Source organism: Lytechinus variegatus, chromosome 3, assembly GCF_018143015.1.
Source record: "Lytechinus variegatus isolate NC3 chromosome 3, Lvar_3.0, whole genome shotgun sequence".
NCBI lineage: Eukaryota > Metazoa > Echinodermata > Echinoidea > Temnopleuroida > Toxopneustidae > Lytechinus > Lytechinus variegatus.
The window spans coordinates 9,354,581-9,376,727 of NC_054742.1; the positions used below are offsets into that span (position 1 = coordinate 9,354,581).

A 22,147-nucleotide genomic window follows, 5' to 3' on the forward strand; every position below is an offset into this window, starting at 1 on the left:
TAAGCTGGATACACATTTTTTTGTATTAAGAAGTTTTAATTGTCAACAACTTCAATTCATACATGTCATATACAAATAAAATACAGACATCAAATACCATATATCTTTGCAAATTAAGACATGAATACATTGTAAACTCATATAGTTAACACTTTACATATTCTCTTTTTTCTTTAATGTTACAATATAACCAAATAACACTCAACGTACTCAATTCTTTTCTAATGTCAAAATATTTATAACATAACAGATTTTCCAAATACATAAAACCAATCATTAATACAACCTAGTCGAACTGAAGGCATTAAGAAAGATTTTTGCTAATTCTATCCCCAAAAATATGTCTTCCCAAGTAAGATTGGTGAAAGAAACAAAGTCAAAAATATTCTCGCAGTCTCTCCATATTAATTTTGCTTTTTTGCATTGAAAAAAATAAATGACGATAAGTCTCTTCTTCCTTTTTACAGTAGCTACACAGATTAGAATCAACTTTCCCAAATAAATGCAAATGATGATTTGTATAAATGATTCCGTGTATAAATTTAAATTGGAACTCTCTAAGTCGGCTGTTTAATGTACATTGCCTTGGTCTTTTAAAAATATTTTCTATGTCTTCATCTGAAAGACGGTAGTTACACTTTAGTCTTGTGAATACTCCAGGTGTAATTGTTTTCTGGTAAAGAAATGTTGTATAAAGTTTTTTGATGAAATATTATTTATTGCTACAACATTTTTACCTAATAAAAAATTGTTATGTCAGGATCATCAGGAATTGTGTTTCTATCTATCTCTTCCAGCTGACCGGAAGTGTATCATGGATCTTGCCAATCAATTCGACGTCATTGGATTCTAATCCTCGTCGTTGAAAGTATCCATGGGATCTTAAATTTCCATCACTATCACTACATGGTTCAATCTATATATTTTTTTGTCAAAAAGCTTTCTGTCAAATATACACTTTCCGTTAACTCGTATGAATATATTATTAAACATTATTTCATTTCCTTTGTAAGGTTCATATTTCTGCTGGAAATTCCTCGTTTCTAACCACACTTCCAAAAGATCTGTATAGAATTTTGGCAGAGTAAATAGTCACAAGAAAAAATGAAACTTCCGCCTACAATGTAGCGTGATTAAAATAAAATTTCCATTTCATTTCGTTATTTGCCATAAGTTTTTTTACCCACATAACTCCCTGTGCTTTTATTAACAGTACAAAATTCATCATTTCAGACCTCCCAAATGGTAATCCAGATACATGGTATTTTTAATAATTTTATTTCTTCCACCCCACAGGAACTCAAAAATCCTCATAAACCCGTTTTGGAACTGGCATGAGGGATGCTGTGTATATGAATTTTTAATATATAAATAACTTCAGTAACTGTATTTCAACCATTAACGTCAAATCCCTCTGTTTCCACCAACCTAAAAGTTTTTTTTTTTTACTTAATATTTCTTTATAATTCAATTTTTTTGCTTCATTGTTCGAAGAAAAAAAACATCCCTAATATCTTAACAAAATCCACTCTCTGTCCGAAGGGTATATTTCATAAGATTTTCCTTGTAAAGACCCAATCAAGAGAACTTGTTTTATCCTTATTGTCACCAAATCCTGAAATATTTCCAAAATTCTCTAATAAACCTTTGACTTTTCTAATTGAATCTTCATCTTGACCAAAAAGGGTCATATCATCTGTATACATGATTTGTGTTATTTCCTCCTTTCCAAACCAAATACCTTTAACCTCCCTATTGTATCTTATATTATGTGTCAGTATTTCTAAACATATAATAAACAGGTATGGGGAGAGGGGACCCCCTGCCTTACACCTCTACGTACATCACAATATCCCGTTGACATTCCTCCATTAAAAATACAACTTAATGAGTTTTTGTACAAAATTTCCACCCATCTGCAAAACTGTGGACCGAAGTTATAAATATATAATATTTTATTAAGAAAATCGTGGGACACCGAATCAAAAAGCCTTTTGAAAGTCAATAACTATCATATACCCTGGTAAATCAATTAGTGTCGCATGGAATATTACGTCGTCTATTAGTCGGATTGCTTCTCCAATAGTTTTCCCGTTCATGAAAATTATTGATCTACTGAAATAATGACTTCTAAAACATCTTTTAATCTTGTTGCCAAGACTTTAGATATTTTATAATCAATATTTAATAAAGATATTGGCCTGTAATTCTTACGTAAATGGGGATCCTATCCATCCGTTGGCAATCAGAATGACCACAGCTTGTTTTTGTGATGCAGTTAGTTCTCCTGTTTCAAAAGCCTCGTTAAAGGCCCCTTTTATTTCTGTCCAGAATGTAGTAAAAAAAAAACTCTACGGTCAGTCCGTCATTCCCTGGTGATGTATTTTGTTTCATTCCTTTAAGGACTGCAAAACATCCTTCCTAAACCTTTCCTTCACAATTTGTTTTGTTATTTGACAATGACGGTAAGTTTTTTTTTTAAATCCATATCAGATACACTATCTTCTAAAACCTCCTTGGAATACAATTTTGAATAAAATGATTTAATCATCTTTAGAATTTCTGTTTCTTTATCTATTATATTCCCATCCGAATTTACCAAAGTCTTCATTATAATACACTTTTTTCTTATTTGCATGTAACAGTTGACTAAAATATCTAGTATCCCTTTTCCACTTTCATACCAAGTTGCCCTGGATCGGCGTATTTTTATTCCTTTATTAATTAAAAGTAGCTGCTAGATCTTCTTTTTTCTTTTTCATTCTTTTCAATTTTTCTTCATTGCTTAATTCGAAAAGACTAAGTTCTAAAACCTCGACTTCTTTTTTCAAGAATTTCTCTTTTCTTTCTTCTTTCTACAGCTAAGTTCTTTGAAAAGACCTGTGTACAATTTCTTATCTTCATTTTGATGTAGTTCCAGAGAACTCTTTTATCTTTGATGTCTGTTTTCAAATCAGTTTAAACGAATTATTTCATCTGGTTTAGGATCGATCACAAACATTTCTCAGAATGTTTAAATTTTTAGACAAAATACTTGAAATAAAGCTCGCCCTTCGCGCTCGCACTATTTAAATACGGTAAGGCTTGTGAGATTATTATATAATAATATAAGCTTAGTGACTAGGATTACGGCCTTCAAAGAAACAAACAAAAATCATCTTCGAGCGGTCGATGCACAGAGTAATATGCTACAAATGATTATACATGTAAATTCATCTCGATGGGCGTTGTGGCGTGCGCCTGTAATCCAAGCTGTGGGGAAGTTACAAGATGCAGAGGTTCGAGCCCTGGGGAGCGTTTCATGAAAGGACTTGTCAGACGTTTTATCCGACAACTAGTGTTTTATCCGACAGTTACTGTAGTAACAGTGCTTCTCAACCAATCAGAATCCAGGAAAGTTGTCAGATCTGACAACTTGTCGGACGAAAATATTGATGAAACACCCCCCTGGTCACGTCTTTCGGATGGTGACGTTAAAGGTCGGTCCCAGACGTAAATAATCATATCTGACTGATACACGTCTGACAAAACTAAAATACACGCGATGTGTATTCCGTATAGAGTAACCTGTATCGTCCAATGTTTTATTTTGATTTATGTCACCCTTTTTAAATTTTTTTTCTTTTCATTTATTTTTTATTTTATCTCTGTTTTGTGATTTTACTGCTTTTGAACTGTTTCAAATCATTTCCCATTACCTGTAAATATTGTGATTATATGTGATTTTGAATACCAATAAAACACATAATTAAAAAAAAAAAATCGAGCGGTCGAACGGGAAAATGTGGCTGAACAAATATCCGGGTTGGTATGCATACAGAACAGCTACAATATGAGATAGAAGACACGTTTACTACTACTAAAGCAGATGAGAGTAAAGTATCGCGTAATAACAAGAGTCTCTGACTCTGACCTGAAGCTCTAAGCTACTTTCCGTGCATGTGATATGTGCAAATGTAGTACGTGTGCCACGTTGCCCAAATGCATACGGTGTACCGGTACTTACCGTAGGCCTACGTGGTTTTCGCTGAACAGAGGTTGAGCTTTTGCAGAGAAATGAGGCTACTTCGGGAGAGAATTAGATGATTTTAGCAGGACTTGAAATAAATTTTTCTCATTTCAACCACTCTTGTATTGAACTTTTATCGTCAACATAACATCATAGCTTGAAAATGTGTGAAATCACACTATTTCTTAGTATTTTGGTGACGTTTTGTTTGCTTGCCGTTTCGCAAGCTGTTGAATTGACTTTTGAGTTGCCAGATAACGCCAACCAGTGCTTTCATGAGGATGTGGAAAAAGATGTGAAAATCATTCTTGAATATCAGGTAATTTTCTCCTTGTCGTAAGCTATATTATCATTTTTATATATTCTTGCAATCCAGTTGTCGCTTCATACTATAGATTTATATTTTAAAAAAGTAGGAAATCTTTTTAGTTCAGTCCCGTGTACTGAGATTGGAGTGTGTACGGTATTCTTCCTGTAGTGTAGTGTAAATTTGCATTAGATCTAGAGCTAACTTTACTCGTTCAGCCCCGACAGACAACAACAAACAAGTAACAGCTCCAGTAAAAATTTCTAGGCTGTGGCATGGCAGTGTGTTGAAAATTAATGTGTGTCCTCCACTCCTCCATAATATGCATGCATTGCATGCTGGGAGTGGGAAGTTCACCCTGACGAAAAATTTCTTTGTGTAAAGCAGAAAAGATTATTGAAATTTGAAGACTAAATGAAGAAAAAAAAGTTTGAGTTTTGAGTAAGATCCATTAAAGGAGAATGAAACCTTTGAAACAAGATAGCTTGTGTGAAAACAGGAAAATCAAAGAAACAGATCAATGAAAGTTTGATAAAAATCAGACAAATAATGAGAAAGTTACCATGGTTACAAGCATTTGAATATTGTGATCACTGTCTAATGCTATGGAAATCCTCAATTTGGTAATGCGACAAAGATGTGTGATGTCACTTGTGAACAACTCTCCCCATTACTTTAGTACATATTTCACTTTAGTTAAATTGCCTCTTTTATCACATCTATCAGTAGACCATGTGTTCTTTCTATAGGAGGACATGTAATACAGATTTTTAAAGAATAAGTCATGGATAAAGAGTTAATATCAAACTGCGTAGCCAGGATTTCATGTTGGAGGGGGCGGTAAATGCACGCAAAGCGTGCCAACACTTACAGAGCATGCGAAGCGCGCTCCCTAGGGGGTGAGTGCAGGGAGGGGGAGTTTCCCCCTCCTGCGCGAAGCTTTTGGTGTTTCATAAATTAAAATGAAAAGGAGCCGTCTCCCTTGTCTCTAGTACCTATATTAGCTCCAATTAAGTTGCCTATATTGTGATTTTGAACCTTGTTTTCAAAAGTGATTGTGAACGCACAAAAAAGGAATACAATGGAGGAAATTAAAATAATAATAACCCCGCGCGAAGCTCGGAAGCTAAAGCATTTTATCATTTTTTTGCCATGAAAAGGGTCCCGAGAAAAATTTATCTAAAATATATTAAATACTTCCTTTGGAAAGATCAGATTTGATTACAAAAAATTTAGCGACACAGTGCATATCTTTAACTCGCAAAACAGAGGAGAAGTGTATATGCCAGGAGGAAGATATTCCTCCCCGCGCAGAGCAATGAAACTCTGAAATTTTAAAGGGCGGACGTTTCATCAAATGCACATATCTCTAATACCCCATTGGCTCTAATTCAATAGATTTTCTAAGATTGTTGAACTTCACTACAAGGAAAATAGTGCGCAAAAGTTGAAACTTCTGTAATTCATTTAAGTTATATAATAAAGAGTGCCTCATTTTACTTATCCTGAAGCGCTTCATTTTGAATAATAAAGAAACTTAAGTGTCATTCAAAATTTCAAACTGAGGGCGCAAAACAGGACAGGAGATGAATGTCCAGGGAAATGACATGAAGTTTAATAGAATTTGATAATAAAATATTGTACTTTTTTATTTAATACGACACAAATTTTATACCTTCCTCTTTATTTTAAATTAGCAACCTGTTTGTCCTAAAATCATGGTTTATTATTGAGCTGAAAAGCGGGAGAAGTTGCCTTGGAGGTGACGCCAGAAATTGATATAAAGATTTTACCCGCTCAGAGCCAACCCGACCAGAAATTGGGCGATCAATTAGAAAAAAAGATAACTTCATATACTTCGGCCTAACCTTACTCTAATTCCATGCCCTAATGTATACATTTGAACTTTTAAAACTGCCAAGAAACACATATAGCTGAGGTGCAAAAACAGGGTTAGAAAAAGGGTGGGGGAAACAATGGAGAACTTCAATATTGTCATTTAGCCGCGCACAGCGCGGAAGCAAAATTCATAATTATATGAATTTAAAGCAAGAGTGAAGGAGTTTCTCTTTTTGAGAAAAAAAATGAAGAATGAAAAGAAAAAAAAACACAAAGCTGTATTTCTTCCCTTTCCTCCCTTCCCTTTTGCTTTTCTCCTCTCTTTTTTCCCTTCTTTTTTTTCTTTTTGGGGATGTTTTTTTGGGGGGCGACTGCCCCCACCGCCCCCCCTAGCTACGCGCCTGATTATTTCACCATAAGAAAAAGCAAAAAGCGACATTTTGAGGGTATTTCATAGTCCATCAAAGGGAAAGTTCACATGTGAGTGATGTGACATCATATATCCTTGTCGCATTGCCAATAGGAGGATCTCCATAGCGTTAGTGATTGCAATATTCAAATGCTCATAACTTTCTCATTATATGTCTGATTTTTCTCAAACTTTCTTCGTTATTATTCTTTGATTTTTCTCTTTCCACACAAGCCTACTTGTTCCAAAGGTTTCATTCTCCTTTAAGATTAAAAAGCCAGGGTACATGCACTCACACTATTGCAATGTTCGTTACATGAACCTCGCACAACCAACGTGTTTACGCGATGGATTTTAGATTTGTCGTTAACATCGCTTCATAACATGAATGATGTTTGCCGAAACCCATTCCGTTACTCACCAGGGCTTTTTCTGGTGAAAAGCATTCCATTTTCAATTTTTAACATAATTTTTTAATTTAAAAAAGACACAAAAAAGAGCAAATTGCTTGCCTCTGCCTGGAAAGTGGCTTCGCACGTCTCTTCCACGGAAATAAAAGGATGGTCTTTGGTGGCGCTAATACAGTTCACAACCTTAATTCAGCTTGTCAGTATTTTTGAAACTAGATTCATGATTCATTGTATGGGCAATTCCAATGATTTTTTAATAAAATTGAGACACCAATAAATGTAATAACCTAAAAAACATACTTTTTTATTATTTTTGCTGACGATAATACTTTTTGGAAAATATTCAAAACGATGACAAATGAAAACCAAAAATATAGAAAATTCTACGTACCTAGAAAAAAAGCCCCGCAAGTGCTGCCGTTCGTTTGTCAATTAACTTTCCACCAAAGTCTTTACAGTAAAAGATTGGACACTTTGCCGACTTCGCGTAACGCTTTGCATCGATTTACATGTTATAAGATAGTTTTTGTCTCACCTGCATAGCAGAGTGAAACTATAGGCGCCGCTTTTCCGACTGCGGCGGCGTCAACACCAAATCTTAACCGAAGGTTAAGTTTTTGAAATGACAGCATACATGTACATTGTAACTTAGAAAGTATGTGGACATAGTGTATGAAACTTGGCCATAAGATTAATCAAGTATTACTGAATATCCTGCCTGAGTTTCATGTCACATGACCAAGGTCAAAGGTCATTTAGGGTCAATAAACTTAGACCATGTTGGGGGAATCAACATCAAAATCTTAACTTAAAGGACAAGTCCACCCTTACAACAACTTGATTTGAATAAAAAGAAAAAAAATCGATAAGCATAACACTGAAAATTTCATCAAAATCGGATGTAAAATAAGATTTTGAAGTTTCGCTTAATTTTACAAAACAGTTACCCCGGGTATATGCGCAGCTCGGTCGGTATGCAAATGAGGAACTGATGACATCACTCACTATTTCTTTTGTATTTTATTATATGAAATATTTTCATTTTCTCGTAATTGTCATGTGAAATGAAGTTTCATTTCTTTCTGAGCACGTGGAATTTCATTATTTGAACATTGTGTGCTTAAGGCAAGGAGGTCCTAATCGTCAAATTTGTAAAAAATGAAATATTATATAATTCAAACAATAAAAAACAAAAGAAATAGTGAGTGAGTGACATCATCGACTCTCTCATTTGGATGTAACTGGCTCGTTCATATAACTATTTTGTTAAAAATAAGCGAAACTTTGAAATGTCATAACTTTCTTATTTTACATCCGATTTTGATGAAGTTTTCAGCATTGTGCTTGTATGATTTTTCTCTATTGATTCAAATCAACATTTTTCTGAGGTGGACTTGACCTCTAAGGTTAAGTTTTTGAAATGTCATCATAACTTAGAAAATATATGGACCTAGTTCATGAAACTTGAACATAAGTTTAATAAATTATAACTGAACATCCTGCATGATTTTCACGTCACATGACCAAGTTCAAAGGTCATTTAGGGTCAATGAACTTTGGCCAAATTAGTGGTATCTGTTGAATTACCATCATAACTTTGAAAGTTTATGGATCTGATTCATGAAACTTAAACATAATAGTAATCAAGTATCACTGAACAGGTGCAAGTTTCAGGTCACATGATTTAGGTCAAATGTCATTTAGGGTCAATGAACTTTTGCCAAATTGGGGGTATTCATTGAATTACCATCATTACATGTACTTTGAAATTGGTCTAGTTCATAAAACTTTCACCAAAATGTATTTTTAAAAAAATATATGTGTATCATCGTGGGCAGTGCCACAAGTGGGGGTGGGGACATGGTGCGGGCAAGTGATGAATTTTTTCAAGAAGTGAAATGCAGCACCTGTGTGTCAGTCTCAAAGAATTCTTCATGAATGAGTAGTTTACGTCTTAGGACTTTGAATTCTAATCATCCGGGATAATTCATTCATATGCAGGGTTGTGGGTGGCATTTTGAGGGATGCATGCATAATACCAGGGTACCAGCATTGATTTAGGAAAGATTTTCATTGGAACAATAAACTAAAAGATTTAATCTCATTTTTTAGTTTCTTTTGATATAAAAAAAGAAATATAAAAAATAAATTCATAAGGGGGGAAGGGCCTACTTTCTTTTATGATAAACATGTGAGTTTGATGGAGATTTCTTCATTCGGGAGGTCACCATAAAGTAGGTCAACTATTATGACTTAAATTAAAAGACATGATTCCTGACGAACAATTGTATCATTCAATTGTTTTTATACGCCCGTCTCAGGGGACTTATGGTATCACGCTCAGTGTCCGTCCGTCTATTAACTTTTCCTTGTGAACGCGATAACTTCAGTTTAACTTAACCTAGACTCGTATTATTTGTTGTTTATGTATCGAACATGAATCCCAGGAAGCCTATTGATTTTTTGGTGAAAAGGTCAAAGGTCAATGTCACAGTGACATATTTTCATCTTACCCTTCTGCAGTCCTTGTTAACACAAATAACTTCAGTTTAACTAACCTAGGCTTATATACCAAGACTACCTTCAAATGTGGCATGAAGGTCCATTATGGTAAAGCAAAGCCACCTTTTGATTTGGGTGTGGGCGTAGACATTGTTGCCATGGTAGCAAGTGTTTTTGTCTCGCCCACCAGAGGTGAAGGCGAGACTTAGGGATCCGAATGTCGTCCGTCACAAACCTGTAATGACACGTAACTCCACAACCGTAAGTCGCTTTTCAACCAAACTTGGATGGTAGATGGACTTGGGGGACCTGCATGTTCTGCTGCAGTCGGAGGTCACATGGTAAGGTCAAAGGTCATTTTCAGGTCAACGTTAAAGTTTACATGCAAGACTCTCTTATGACACCTAACTCTGCAACCGCAAGTCACTCTTCAACAAAACTTGGATGGTAGATTTACTTAGGCGACCTGCATGTTATGCTGCAGTCGGAAGTCACATGGTAAGGTCAAAGGTCATTTTCAGGTCATTATTCAAGTTTATGTGCAAGGCTCTTATGACAAGTGTTATTCCATCCCAGTCATTTCACAATGAAGTTTCGATATAATTCTCTTGCGTGCCCTCGCAAATCACGATATTTCTGGTTATTTTCATAAGTGGGTGAGACACAAAATTGCTTTTGCCTTGTTGTGGAAATAGAGATTTCTTGTGAGTGCTCTACTGGCTGTGTTTCTTCTCCGATCATCTTCAAATTTGTCATGGAGGTCCATTATGACATAGCAAAGCCACCTAATGATTTGGAGTGGGTGGAAACATGGTAACCATATTTTTGTGGAAAATTTGGTAAAACCTGTAACTTCGGCTTTTCCAGTTTGTCATAACAGTTGGCACACAGACGCAATATAAAGCTTATAAATAATCAGCTTTCAAAGGACACCAATTTCATAATAATTCATAGGTCTCCATTAAGCTAAAAAATCATGTCATGAATTTTTCTTATGTGAGAATGTTTGGTGTTATGTTGAATTTTAGGTTTTTTTAGGTTAATTATTGCTAGTTCAAATTAATTGTTCTTTTGTCGAAGATTGTTGGATTAAACTACTCACTTCAAGCTCTCAAATGAGAGCAAAATGAGGTATCTACATAGTAGCCCCCTGTGTACATTCCAAAATAATTCATGTTTAGAATATGAAATGTGAGTTTCCATAGACTCTGTGTGTACCTACCCCACCCCCAACTACCCGCGCCCCCTTTTGTCTCACCTGCGAAGCAAAGTGAGACTATAGGCGCCGCTTTTCCGACGGCGGCGGCGGCGTCAACATCAAATCTTAACCTGAGGTTAAGTTTTTGAAATGACGTCATAACTTAGAAAGTATATGGACCTAGTTAATAAAACTTGGCCATAAGGTTAATCAAGTATTGCTGAACATCCTATTAGAGTTTCATGTCACATGACCAAGGTCAAAGGTCATTTAGGGTCAATGAACTTAGACCATGTTGGAGGAATCAACATCGAAATCTTTACCTGAGGTTAAGTTTTTGAAATGTCATCATAACTTAGAAAATATATGGACCTAGTTCATGAAACTTGGACATAAGGTTTATCAAGTATCACTGAACATCCTGCATGAGTTTCACGTCACATGACCAAGGTCAAAGGTCATTTAGGGTCAATGAACTTTGGCCGAAATGGGGATATCTGTTTAATTCCCATCATAACTTTGAAAGTTTATGGATCTGATTCATGAAACTTGGACATAATAGTAATCAAGCATCACTAAAGGGCAAGTTTCAGGTCTCGTGATTAAGGTCAAAGGTCATTTTGGGTCAATGAACTTTGGCCGCATCAGGGGTATCTGTTGAATTACATACCATCATAACTTTGAAAGTTTATTGGTCTAGTTTATTAAACTTGGACATTAGAGTAATCAAGTATCACTGAACATCCTGTGCGCGTTTCAGGTCACATGACCAAGGTCAAAGGTCAATGAACTTTGGCCGAATTGGGTGTATCTGTTGAATTACCATCATAACTTTGAAAGTTTATGGATCTGATTCATGAAACTTGTACATAAGAGTAATCAAGTATCACTGAACATCCTGTTCGAGTTTCAGGTCACATGATCAAGGTCAAAGGTCATGTAAGGTCAATGAACTTTGGCCATGTTGGGTTTTTTGTTGAATAACCATCATATCTCTGTAAGTTTATTGGTCTAGTTCATAAAAAGTGGATATAAGAGTAACCATGTATCACTGAACATCTTGTGCAAGACTAGTATTCAAAGTCAGCACTGCTGCTATATTGAACCGCGTGATGCAGGTGAGACGGCCAGAGGCAATCCACTTGTTGCTCTATTATCAATTGGGGTGTCGCTAATTTACATGTATGTGCTATTGCGCTCAATTTTTCAGACATGATAGAGTAAATATTTAGCTTTGAAATGATACCAATTTTAGGACAATATCTCTCCATTCAACCAAGATATCGTATGTTAAACTGATTGAAAATTGAAAAAGAATAGTAAAACTACCGTTTTGTGGTGCGAGTTTAAGACACATAGCCATATATGAAGAGTTTGTTTGCAAAAGGGGTTAGGTCCAATCCAAGAAAATCATTTGTTTAATTCTCCCATATTGCCATATTCCTATGCGCAACTAAATTTTCATGATACCCTACCATGAAAAAAGAAATCTACCTGTCTTCATATTTTTTGAAATATTTTTTTCCAATATAATTCTGTGTGGACCTAACCCCTTTTGCAACCAAACTGAATTGGACCTAACCCCTTTTGAAAAAAGTTGATTTTTCTTTGCCATTTTAGTTCTCTTTTTAATGGGAATTCAGCTTTTATTTGGTATCATCTAATATAGAGCTACAAAAAATCTTTACAATTACATTGAGACAAAAAAAAATATCAAATTTGATGGAAAATGGACCTAACCCCTTTTGCAAGTGAGCTCTTCATATGTTGCTTTTGGGGGCTGAAACTGACATACAATTGTTTATCCAGGCACTAATACTGTAATAGCTCCATGCACTAATAAAAGACTCAGGTTGATTAACATAGTTTAACAAGTGATTTGTGTGTGTTTAGGTTGTAACAGGTGGACAGTATGATGTGGATGTTCTGGTAAAATCTCCCAGTGGCACTGTGGTCTACAAGGAGAAGAGAAAACAATATGACACATTTACTTGGACTACAGATCAAGCTGGGACTATAGAATTCTGCTTCAGCAATGAGTTCTCAACATTTGCACATAAGGTTGTCTACTTTGACTTCATGGCAGGAGATGAAGATCCTCTTATTAGAGATATTGGAGCTCATGCTACAGCATTAACACAGGTGAGTAAAACAGGCTGCGTTCCAAAGACAATCAAATGCAGTTTTTCGCTACTCTTATTTAAAAAAAGTAAGTCATTTCCATTATCAAAAGAAAAACTCAAATTTAACACGTTTTGACGATTTAAGGCTTTTTTGAGCTTCTAATTGATTGATTGAATTTATTTCCGGCGTTAAAAACAAATAACAATAGATATAAAATGATACATGTAAATTGATAAATGAAACAACAGGAGGATGGTCCTACTCAGCAGCATGAGTCATGGTACTGCTGGTCAAGGGATCCTCATATAGCATTTCTGATTTCTGTAATGGCCTTTTGTTCAATTTATTGCTGGCTCATTTATATAAGCTTCAGAAATGCAGCTGCTCGCATCATCACTTAGTCAAATAAACGCTCTCATATCTCTATACATGTATGTTGACTTTGCTGCACTGGCTCCCTATCAAAAATTTGATCATTATTAAGATTCTGTTGCTTGCTTTTCATAGTATTCTTGGATCAGCACCACAATACAGCTTTTCATTTATCAATTTCTACAGACCAAGTAGGTCTTTGCTCTCATCCACTTCTGGCTGCCTTGTTATTCCAAAAGTTCCAAAAACTTGGGGGGACAGATCATTTTCTTTTGCATGTCCAACTTTGTGGAATAGCCTTCTTGAAGACATTAAAAAATGTACGTTACCTCTGTTAAGACTTTCAATAATCTTCTAAAAACTTTTTATATTTAACTCTTAGCTCTTCGTGTTCCTTGAGCACTCTACAATTTGGATTTTGCACTTTATAAGTCACATTATTATTATTATTATTAAAAGAAAATTACACAAATATGGTTCATACATAATATAATAATAACATACCAAAACAATAAGAAATCAAACTAATCTGTCATAGCACCCAGCCTATGCCCTCCCCTATATTAACACACCCTACACTTCAGTGTATATAGCTATTGATTGAACAACTGAGAATAATGTACAGTCGGGCCCAATTTAAGATGTGGTTATTAACTGCGTTATTAAAAGTACTAAAGAAACAAAACATTTGGCTATTCATTAAAATATGACGTACCCCTGTATGAAAACACTCTTCTGCAGTATTTAGTCTTGTTGTTTCGGCAGAGACAGATTTTTATCAGAACAGAGAGAATATTTATGAGATGAAAACTAAAATATATTATGTAAGTAAAGCACACTAAGACCATTCAAACTCTTATAAACCTTTGAAAGAGTATGTTTTACATGTGTATGCCTTGATTTTAGTGATTCCCAGTTTAAGAGTTGATGAACAGTATGGTTAGACACATATTTGTACGGACTAATTTTGAGTATTATTCTATGACAGGAAAAGTTGTTGCACACAATTTGAATGCATATAGAATGGAAACTTGCTCCTTAAGCAGGAAATCTGTAGAGTTATTTAATTCATGCTTGCAGGAAAAGATATCTCTATGTGGTAGAAGAGAAGAAGAAAAAAATAATCTGGAAAGCAGAAAAATCACCCAGTTTTTCTGTGTGCAAACCTATGGAATCACAACGCTCCTAACACAACCTGATGTCATAGTCCTGAATCTGGTGAAAAGAACAAGAACGCTAATATTTAAAGTCCGATAATGCGAGTTATATTAAGAAGTACACACGGCTGGCAAGCAGTGAAAATGGATGAAGCTTGAATTGCTGTGTTTAGTAAGATTTGGATTGTATGATTTGTCAATTTCATTTTTTGGTTTGTGGTAGTAGTTATGATGTAAATATTTCTTCATGTAGATATCTCTCCATTAGTCAAATAATCACCTAACAGTCAAAGAAGTATTTAATTCCAGATTATACAAAATGTACATGTATTATTCATTTCTTCAAATTCTGAAGAAGTCGATCATACAGTTTGTTAAAATCTGTACCTCTTGTTCTTTTTTCAGTTGGAGACATCTTGTGTGACAATCCATGAAGCTCTTAAAGCTGTAGTCAACTTCCAGACACATTACAGGTTACGAGAAGCAAAGGGGAGAGCTCAGGCAGAGCGTCTTAATCAGAGAGTCCATCTTTGGTCTTTAGGAGAATTTATCTTAATTCTTATTATTGGTATAGGTCAAGTTATTGTTCTTCGTAGTTTTTTCACAGACAGAAAAAACAAAACTGGCAGAGCATAGTTATTATATTTTTCACTGTTTAGTTCTAGGTTGAATATATTTTTGAGATGTTCTTGTCCCTGTTTTTGTTTATTGTTTGCTTTGAAATTAATGAAATTTTGTGGTGGTTTGTTGTTGAGAATTAAAAGTCCATACCCAAGTTATTTTACGGTAAATATATAATTGACATAACCAATATGGAATGTTAATTCAATTACATTTTATTCATAGAATTAAGGAAAGTTCATAAAAGTTGCAACAGCCTTTTCTACTGCTTTCCTAATTTGACTTTCAGATTATTTATGCAAGAAATCCAGGTTAATAATAGAAATAGGTTTCCTGTAAACTTTCTGTCACATTTTTTCGCCATTTAATCACTTGTTATTTTGTAGCATTAACCTTGTCCACTTTTCTTTAAAGGACAATCTGACCAAAGTAGTTCATTTTTTAAAGAAAAAAAAATGCAAATTTGCATAGGGGATGAAGTTTTAAAATAGATCAGACCAATTTCTTTGGAAATATTATGTAAGAGAGTCAAAAGGGGCCTAAGCTTTCGATCCTAGCAGAATCTTCTTCAGAGGCAAAATGACAAACATATAAGGTGGAAATATTATGTAGCTGGGTAAGTCTATCTAGTTGGGTGGATTTTTGTGACATACCAAAAAAAAGTGTATCTTTGAAACTAGGCAAATATCTTCCAATGATAAGTTCAGCAAATATTGGTGTCCCACAAAGGTTTTCTTATTAAACATGATGTTGTGCAACTTAAGACCTGTCAATTTATTGCCAGTGATATATCGTCGGCGGTCATCCAAACTGTTGTATCACACATACGACGGTGCAAGCCCATTTCAGAGAAAATCAACTTCAAAGTTTACTATAATTTTTACATCTAGTTTCCCAGCCATAAAACATATTCATTGCTCTAAAAATACATGGTTGGAAAGACCAAGAAAATTGCTTGACATTGGTATCTTTATTTTCACACAAAAGTAAGGATCCAAGAAAATTTTGCAAAAGAGCAGAAAATTTAAGAGCTACATGCTTTTAATTTTGGTTTGAGTGACTTAGATTTTCCCTGTACAAAAACACCATAGGGAAAGAGCGATACAATGTTTTGACTGACTGCGATTTCAATGCTCCCAATCGGTGAAAACGTATTGCTTTTCACATGCAAAGTCTATGCAGTGCCCAGTGCTGGTACATGTACAACGGTTTGGTTGACCGCGCGCATTGAAATCATGGTCAGTCAAAACGTCGTATCGCGCTGTTACAGTACACGTTTCCAATGGTATTTGCGCATTTTATTGAATATTTGTTTGGCATCACCCTGGAAATCCTCTCATATCTTGGAAAATAAAATAAATTGCTGCCTAAAAATTACGTTATGAATAGAGTAGGACTTTCTGCAAAAATCTCAAAATTGATTTTTGACCGAAATGGACTGATATGACAATTTTGATGACTGCTTTTACCCAACCCAATTAACTTAGCTTCTCCTGTTTCCTTGGGTAATACTCAAATATATCTTTAAAAGGCCTTGGTTCACTTTTAAAAATCTTGCTGATTAATGCATATTCACATAATTACAGTATCTTGATATATGAGAATTGTTCAGCACCATTTCAGTTATTTTGATGTACCTATATTGTTTACATTTTATGAATGTAATTATATAAGTTACAAAGAAAATATCTTATTAATTGTCCACTTCTACCATATTAATTATCTTGATGCATATAGGTTTCCTTTAAAAAAAAAAGGTTTGTTTCACATGAATTGTTATTTTGATGTAGTCCAATGTATTCAGAAGAAATAATAAGTTTAAATGGGTATTAATTCTGTTTAAAATACATAGTTCCATGCCATTTATTGCAAGGTATACAGGTTAGTCTAATTAAAGGAAAGGTGATTTATTGATAATTTTGTGTGCCGTTCCCAGTATTACGATCATTGCTTTGGTTTAGTATTGTTTCATTATTTTTCTTTCTAAACAAATACTAGTAGTACATACATGTACCAGCTGACAATGAAATGTCAAATCTCCTCATCCTCCTCGGACCAGGCATTACAGAAAGATTGATTTCTATTTTTTCCAAAAGCAGAATCATATTACACGTAACATGTATGAAAGCAAATTTTGGAGTCCGTATGCAACAAAAAAATATCTTTTCCTCATTATTACTAATTGAATTTAAACAAAGGCATATACAAGCTGTATAGTGAACTAAAACTTTGAATGTTTGTCAGATTGGGCAATATTGTTTAATTTTGTAGTAGGAAGTTTTGTTTGTCTTTAATGTCAAATGTGTGTTTACATGTATGTGGTGAATCATAAAGTTCTGTGAACTTGCTGGCTGTTATGTACAGTATGTGATATTATATGTAATAGCACATCTGATGGAAGATATACTGCATGAAGACATACATTATATAGTTACTCTTCATTTGATATAGATGTTTAGGACAAATGATTCTTGGTATTTATACTTTCATTGAGCATTCTACTCAGTGGCGTATCTTGGAGAAAAAAAAATGTCAGGGCAAGCACTGATATCATATCTCTTAAATTCTGGTGTTAGGATAAAGTGGTTTTTTGCTTGTTTAAGTAATTAAACTTACAAGTATTTATTGTTATTTTTTGATGGCACCAGGGGAAATCGCCCACTCGCCCCCAAGATACGACATTGACATATATGTCTTAATGAATTGTCTTTTATTATCTTTATATCAAGGTGTAAATTTACATTTCCTTTTTTTTTGGAATCATTTAACAAACATTTGTAAATAGATAAGAAGATAAGAGATATTTTGTATAGTTCTTTGTGTGTTTAAATATCAAGAGAATGAGGTCATATGTTACAATTTAGAAAATGTTTTATGTAGACTAATAATCACGTGATCATCTTCACTTTAGCCTCGTCTTGTCTCAAAGAGTATGAACATTGTGTACATGTATTTATAAATAATGCTTTCACTATTATTATGCTATGCTTGAATATCCTTTGTGAGTAGGCCTTTTTGTATAGATAGCTATTGTGAAATTGTATGGATCATATTGTTTCGTCTCTACCAATACCAATAATCCTACGTATTTGTTGTTTAAGTGTAGATCTCTTCACAGATGCATACTTGGTTTGGTTGGTTTGCTTGCATGATTTGAATTTCCAGTGTAAGATTTTTTCATGTTGAATTTCATGATTTTCATGAACCCTTCTTTCTATGTAGGTATCATGACATGACCAATGAAGAGCAGCGTTTTCCGATTTGCATGTATTTCTGGTTTTAGGATACATAGTAGTTAATGAGGGGATGTAGTCAGCTCATTCAGGGAACCTGTCTTAAAGCACTGATTAGCAAACTGAAGAATGCATGACTTTCATTCTATTATTCTATAGTACATTTGTATAATGATATCACTTTGGTTAAAACTATTTCTTACAATTAAAACCCTCTTTTTTCTTGGAGAGATAATCGGATGAATATAGTTGTAATGATTTTATCAAATTAAAGTTGATTGGATCTCTGATATTGATCATTCGAAAGCTTTATATGGCTTCGTTATTAATGATATTAGATCTTGTAATGTTTCTGATTTGAAATGTGCATGGTGAAAAAAAAGTGATTTTGATATTTGAGTAGTGCAGGTTTACTATATCTTTGTTCTACCTACAAGAGAAATGATAATGAACTTTTTAAGTAGAGAGAGAGACAGACAGACACAAAGTGAGGGGTGGTAGAACAAGGGGGTAGCAGTTTGATATAGAATGGGATGTTTCAAAATAGAAGAAGTCGTCAATGGCTGGAAAAGGGTGGGGGTTTTTAAAGATGATATTAAATAATAGTGTGAATAGTGAAAGGAAACTATTATATGGAACAACTGCTGCAGAAATAAAGCAGAGTTTAACAGAACTGATGGAAGGTGTGGTGAAGGAGATAGATGGTGGATAATGCCGGGGATAATGTGAATGGCATAATGAAACGGGTGGAAACAAATAATAAGATGAGTCTTGTTAAGATGATGATGTAGCTGATGAAAGAGAATAATCACGACCATATTACAATGCCTAATATATTTTAAACCACCAAAAGTGGTTATAGAAGAGAGGATGGGGCAATATGAGAGAGTGGATAAGGTAATAGAAGAGAGGGTGGTGTAATCGAAGAGAGATGATGGGGTAATAGAAAAGAGAGGATGGGGTAATAGAAGAGAGAGGATGGGGTAATAGAAGAGAGAGGATGGGGTAATAGAAGAGAGAGGATGGGGTAATAGAGAGAGGATGGGGTAATAGAAGAGAGAGGATGGGGTAATAGAAGAGAGAGGGTGGGGGCAATAGAAGAGAGAGGATGGGGTAATAGAAGAGAGAGAGTGGTGTAATAGAAGAGAGGATGGGGTAATAGAAGAGAGAGGATGGGGGCAATAGAAGAGAGAGGATGGGGTAATAGAAGAGAGAGAGTGGTGTAATAGAAGAGAGGATGGGGTAATAGAAGAGAGAGGATGGGGGCAATAGAAGAGAGAGGATGGGGTAATAGAAGAGAAAGGATGGGGTAATAGAAGAGAGAGGAAGGGGTAATAGAAGAGAAAGGATGGGGTAATAGAAGAGAGAGGAAGGGGATAATAGAAGAGAGAGGATGGGGTAATAGAAGAGAGAGGATGGGGTAATAGAAGAGAGGATGGGGTAATAGAAGAGAGGATGGGGTAAAAGAAGAGAGAGGATGGAGTAATCGAAAAGAGAGGGTGGGGTAATGGAAGAGAGAGGATGGGGTAATAGAAGAGAGAGGGTGGTGTAATCGAAGAGAGATGATGGTGTAACAGAAGATAGAGGATGGTTTAATAGAAGAGAGGATGGGGTAATAGAAGAGAGAGGATGGGGGTAATAGAAGAGAGAAAGGATGGGGTAATAAAAGAGAGAGGGTGGTGTAATAGAAGAGAAGATGGGGTAATAGAAGAGAGAGGATGAGGGTAATAGAAGAGAGAGGATGGGGTAATAGAAGAGAGAGGATGGGGTTATAGAAGAGAAAGGATGCAGTAATAGAAGAGAGAGGATGGGGTATGGAAGAGAGAGGATGGGGTAATAGAAGAGAGAGAGGATGGGGTTATAGAAGAGAGAGAGGGTGGTGTAATAGAAGAGAGGATGGGGTAATAGAAGAGAGAGGATGGGGTAATAGAAGAGAAGATGGGGTAATAGAAGAGAGAGGATGGGGGTAATAGAAGAGAGAGGATGGGGTAATAGAAGAGAGAGGATGGGTAATAGAAGAGAGAGGATGGGGTTATAGAAGAGAAAGGATGGGATTATAGAAGAGAAAGGATGCAGTAATAGAAGAGAGAGGATGGGGTATAGAAGAGAGAGGATGGGGTAATAGAAGAGAGAGGATGGGGTTATAGAAGAGAGAGAGGGTGGTGTAATAGAAGAGAGGATGGGGTAATAGAAGAGAGAGGATGGGGGTAATAGAAGAGAGGGGATGGGGTAATAGAAGAGAGAGGATGGGTAAAAGAAAAAAGAGGATGGGGTTATAGAAGAGAGAGGGTGGTGTAATAGAAGAGAGGATGGGGTAATAGAAGAGAGAGGATGGGGTAATAGAAGAGAGAGGATGGGGTAATAGAAGAGAGAGGATGGGGTAATAGAAGAGAGAGGATGGGGTTATAGAAGAGAGAGGATGAGGGTAATAGAAGAGAGAGGATGGGGTAATAGAAGAGAGGATGGGGTAATAGAAGAGAGAGGATGGGGCAATAGAAGAGAGAGGATGGGGTAATAGAAGAGAGAGGATGGGGTAATAGAAGAGAGAGGATGGGGCAATAGAAGAGAGAGGATGGGGTAATAGAAGAGAGAGGGTGGTGTTATAGAAGAGAGGATGGGGTAATAGAAGAGAGAGGGTGGGGGTAATAGAAGAGAGAGGATGGGGTAATAGAAGAGAGAGGATGAGGTTATAGAAGAGAAAGGATAGGTTACAGAAGAGAGAGGGTGGTGTAATAGAAGAGAGGATGGGGTAATAGAAGAGAGAATTTGGGGTAATAGAAGAGAGAGGACGGGGCAATAGAAGTGAGAGGATGGAGTAATCGAAGAGAGGATGGGGTAATCAAAGAGAGATCGAGGATAGGTTAATCAAAAAGATAGGATGTGATGCTAGAAGAGAGAGGATGGGGTAATAGAAGAGAGAGGATGGGGTAATAGAAGAGAGAGGATGGGGCAATAGAAGAGAGAGGATGGGGTAATAGAAGAGAGAGGGTGGTGTTATAGAAGAGAGGATGGGGTAATAGAAGAGAGAGGGTGGGGGTAATAGAAGAGAGAGGATGGGGTAATAAAAGAGAGAGGATAGGGTAATCGAAGTGAGAGATGATGGAGTAATAGAAGAGAGAGGATGGGGTATAGAAGAGAGAGGATGGGGTATAGAAGAGAGAGGATGGGGTAATAGAAGAGAGAGGATGGGGTATAGAAGAGAGAGGATGGGGTATAGAAGAGAGAGGATGGGGTATAGAAGAGAGAGGAAGGGGTAACAGGAGACAGAGGATGGGGTAATAGAGAGAACGGGAGAAAGTACTCTCTCTTTAGGGAGGGTTCTTTCACAGTTTGTTGATTCTCCAACTTCATAAAAGTACTAGAATTATATTATATATTCACAAACTATTATTGTCTGATAAATGAATCAAATAAGAAGCAATTAAAAGTTCATATCATCATCATTTATTTATGTTATTGGTGTATATAATGTTGCATTTGTTTCATCAGTTCATGGACAAGACGGCGCGCCCATACAATTTATAAGAATTATTTGTCACAATTATTACAATATCATGGCACTTATTCGAACCCCGCTACACATGCAATGTTAACAATTCAAAGGGTGAATTTCAATTAGTTTATATACAATTTGTATATACATGTATGTACAGCGGCAAGTACTGCTGGTGTTAAAATAATGCATCCATGTGTGAAAAAAATGGCTTCGCGCGCCATAAAGGGACACTTAATCAAAAAAAGGAAAATACTCAATACTTACGTGCCTTTAGATAACATGTAAAGATAAAAAGAAAAAAGTATAAAAAAAAGGAAATCTTTTTTTTTGGGGGGTGGGGTGTTGGGGCGAATTAATCGGAATCTCAAGAATACAACAGATCTAATATTCTAAGACAAGGGCGAGTGTGGGCTGAGAATGTCCCATAAATATTTAAAATCTATTAAAAATACTTTGTTAGTTATATTAAG

At 35.5% G+C, this 22,147-nt stretch overlaps 2 protein-coding genes across 2 annotated transcripts; both read left to right on the plus strand.

The window, feature by feature from the left end:
- The first annotated feature begins 3,814 nt into the window (after positions 1 to 3,814).
- LOC121410170 (transmembrane emp24 domain-containing protein 3-like) lies at positions 3,815 to 18,471 on the plus strand. The gene is made up of 3 exons (XM_041602074.1): positions 3,815 to 4,328; positions 12,568 to 12,816; positions 14,733 to 18,471. Exons 1-3 carry the CDS (start codon positions 4,173 to 4,175, stop codon positions 14,961 to 14,963), a joined length of 636 nt encoding a protein of 211 aa, XP_041458008.1. The 5' UTR covers positions 3,815 to 4,172; the 3' UTR covers positions 14,964 to 18,471.
- An 882-nt stretch (positions 18,472 to 19,353) lies between these two features.
- On the plus strand, positions 19,354 to 21,903 carry LOC121411957. The gene is given in 3 exon segments (XM_041604868.1): positions 19,354 to 19,490; positions 20,793 to 20,867; positions 21,187 to 21,903. Coding segments are annotated over 3 exon segments (291 nt in total). The 3' UTR covers positions 21,266 to 21,903.
- The last annotated feature ends 244 nt before the right edge of the window (positions 21,904 to 22,147 follow it).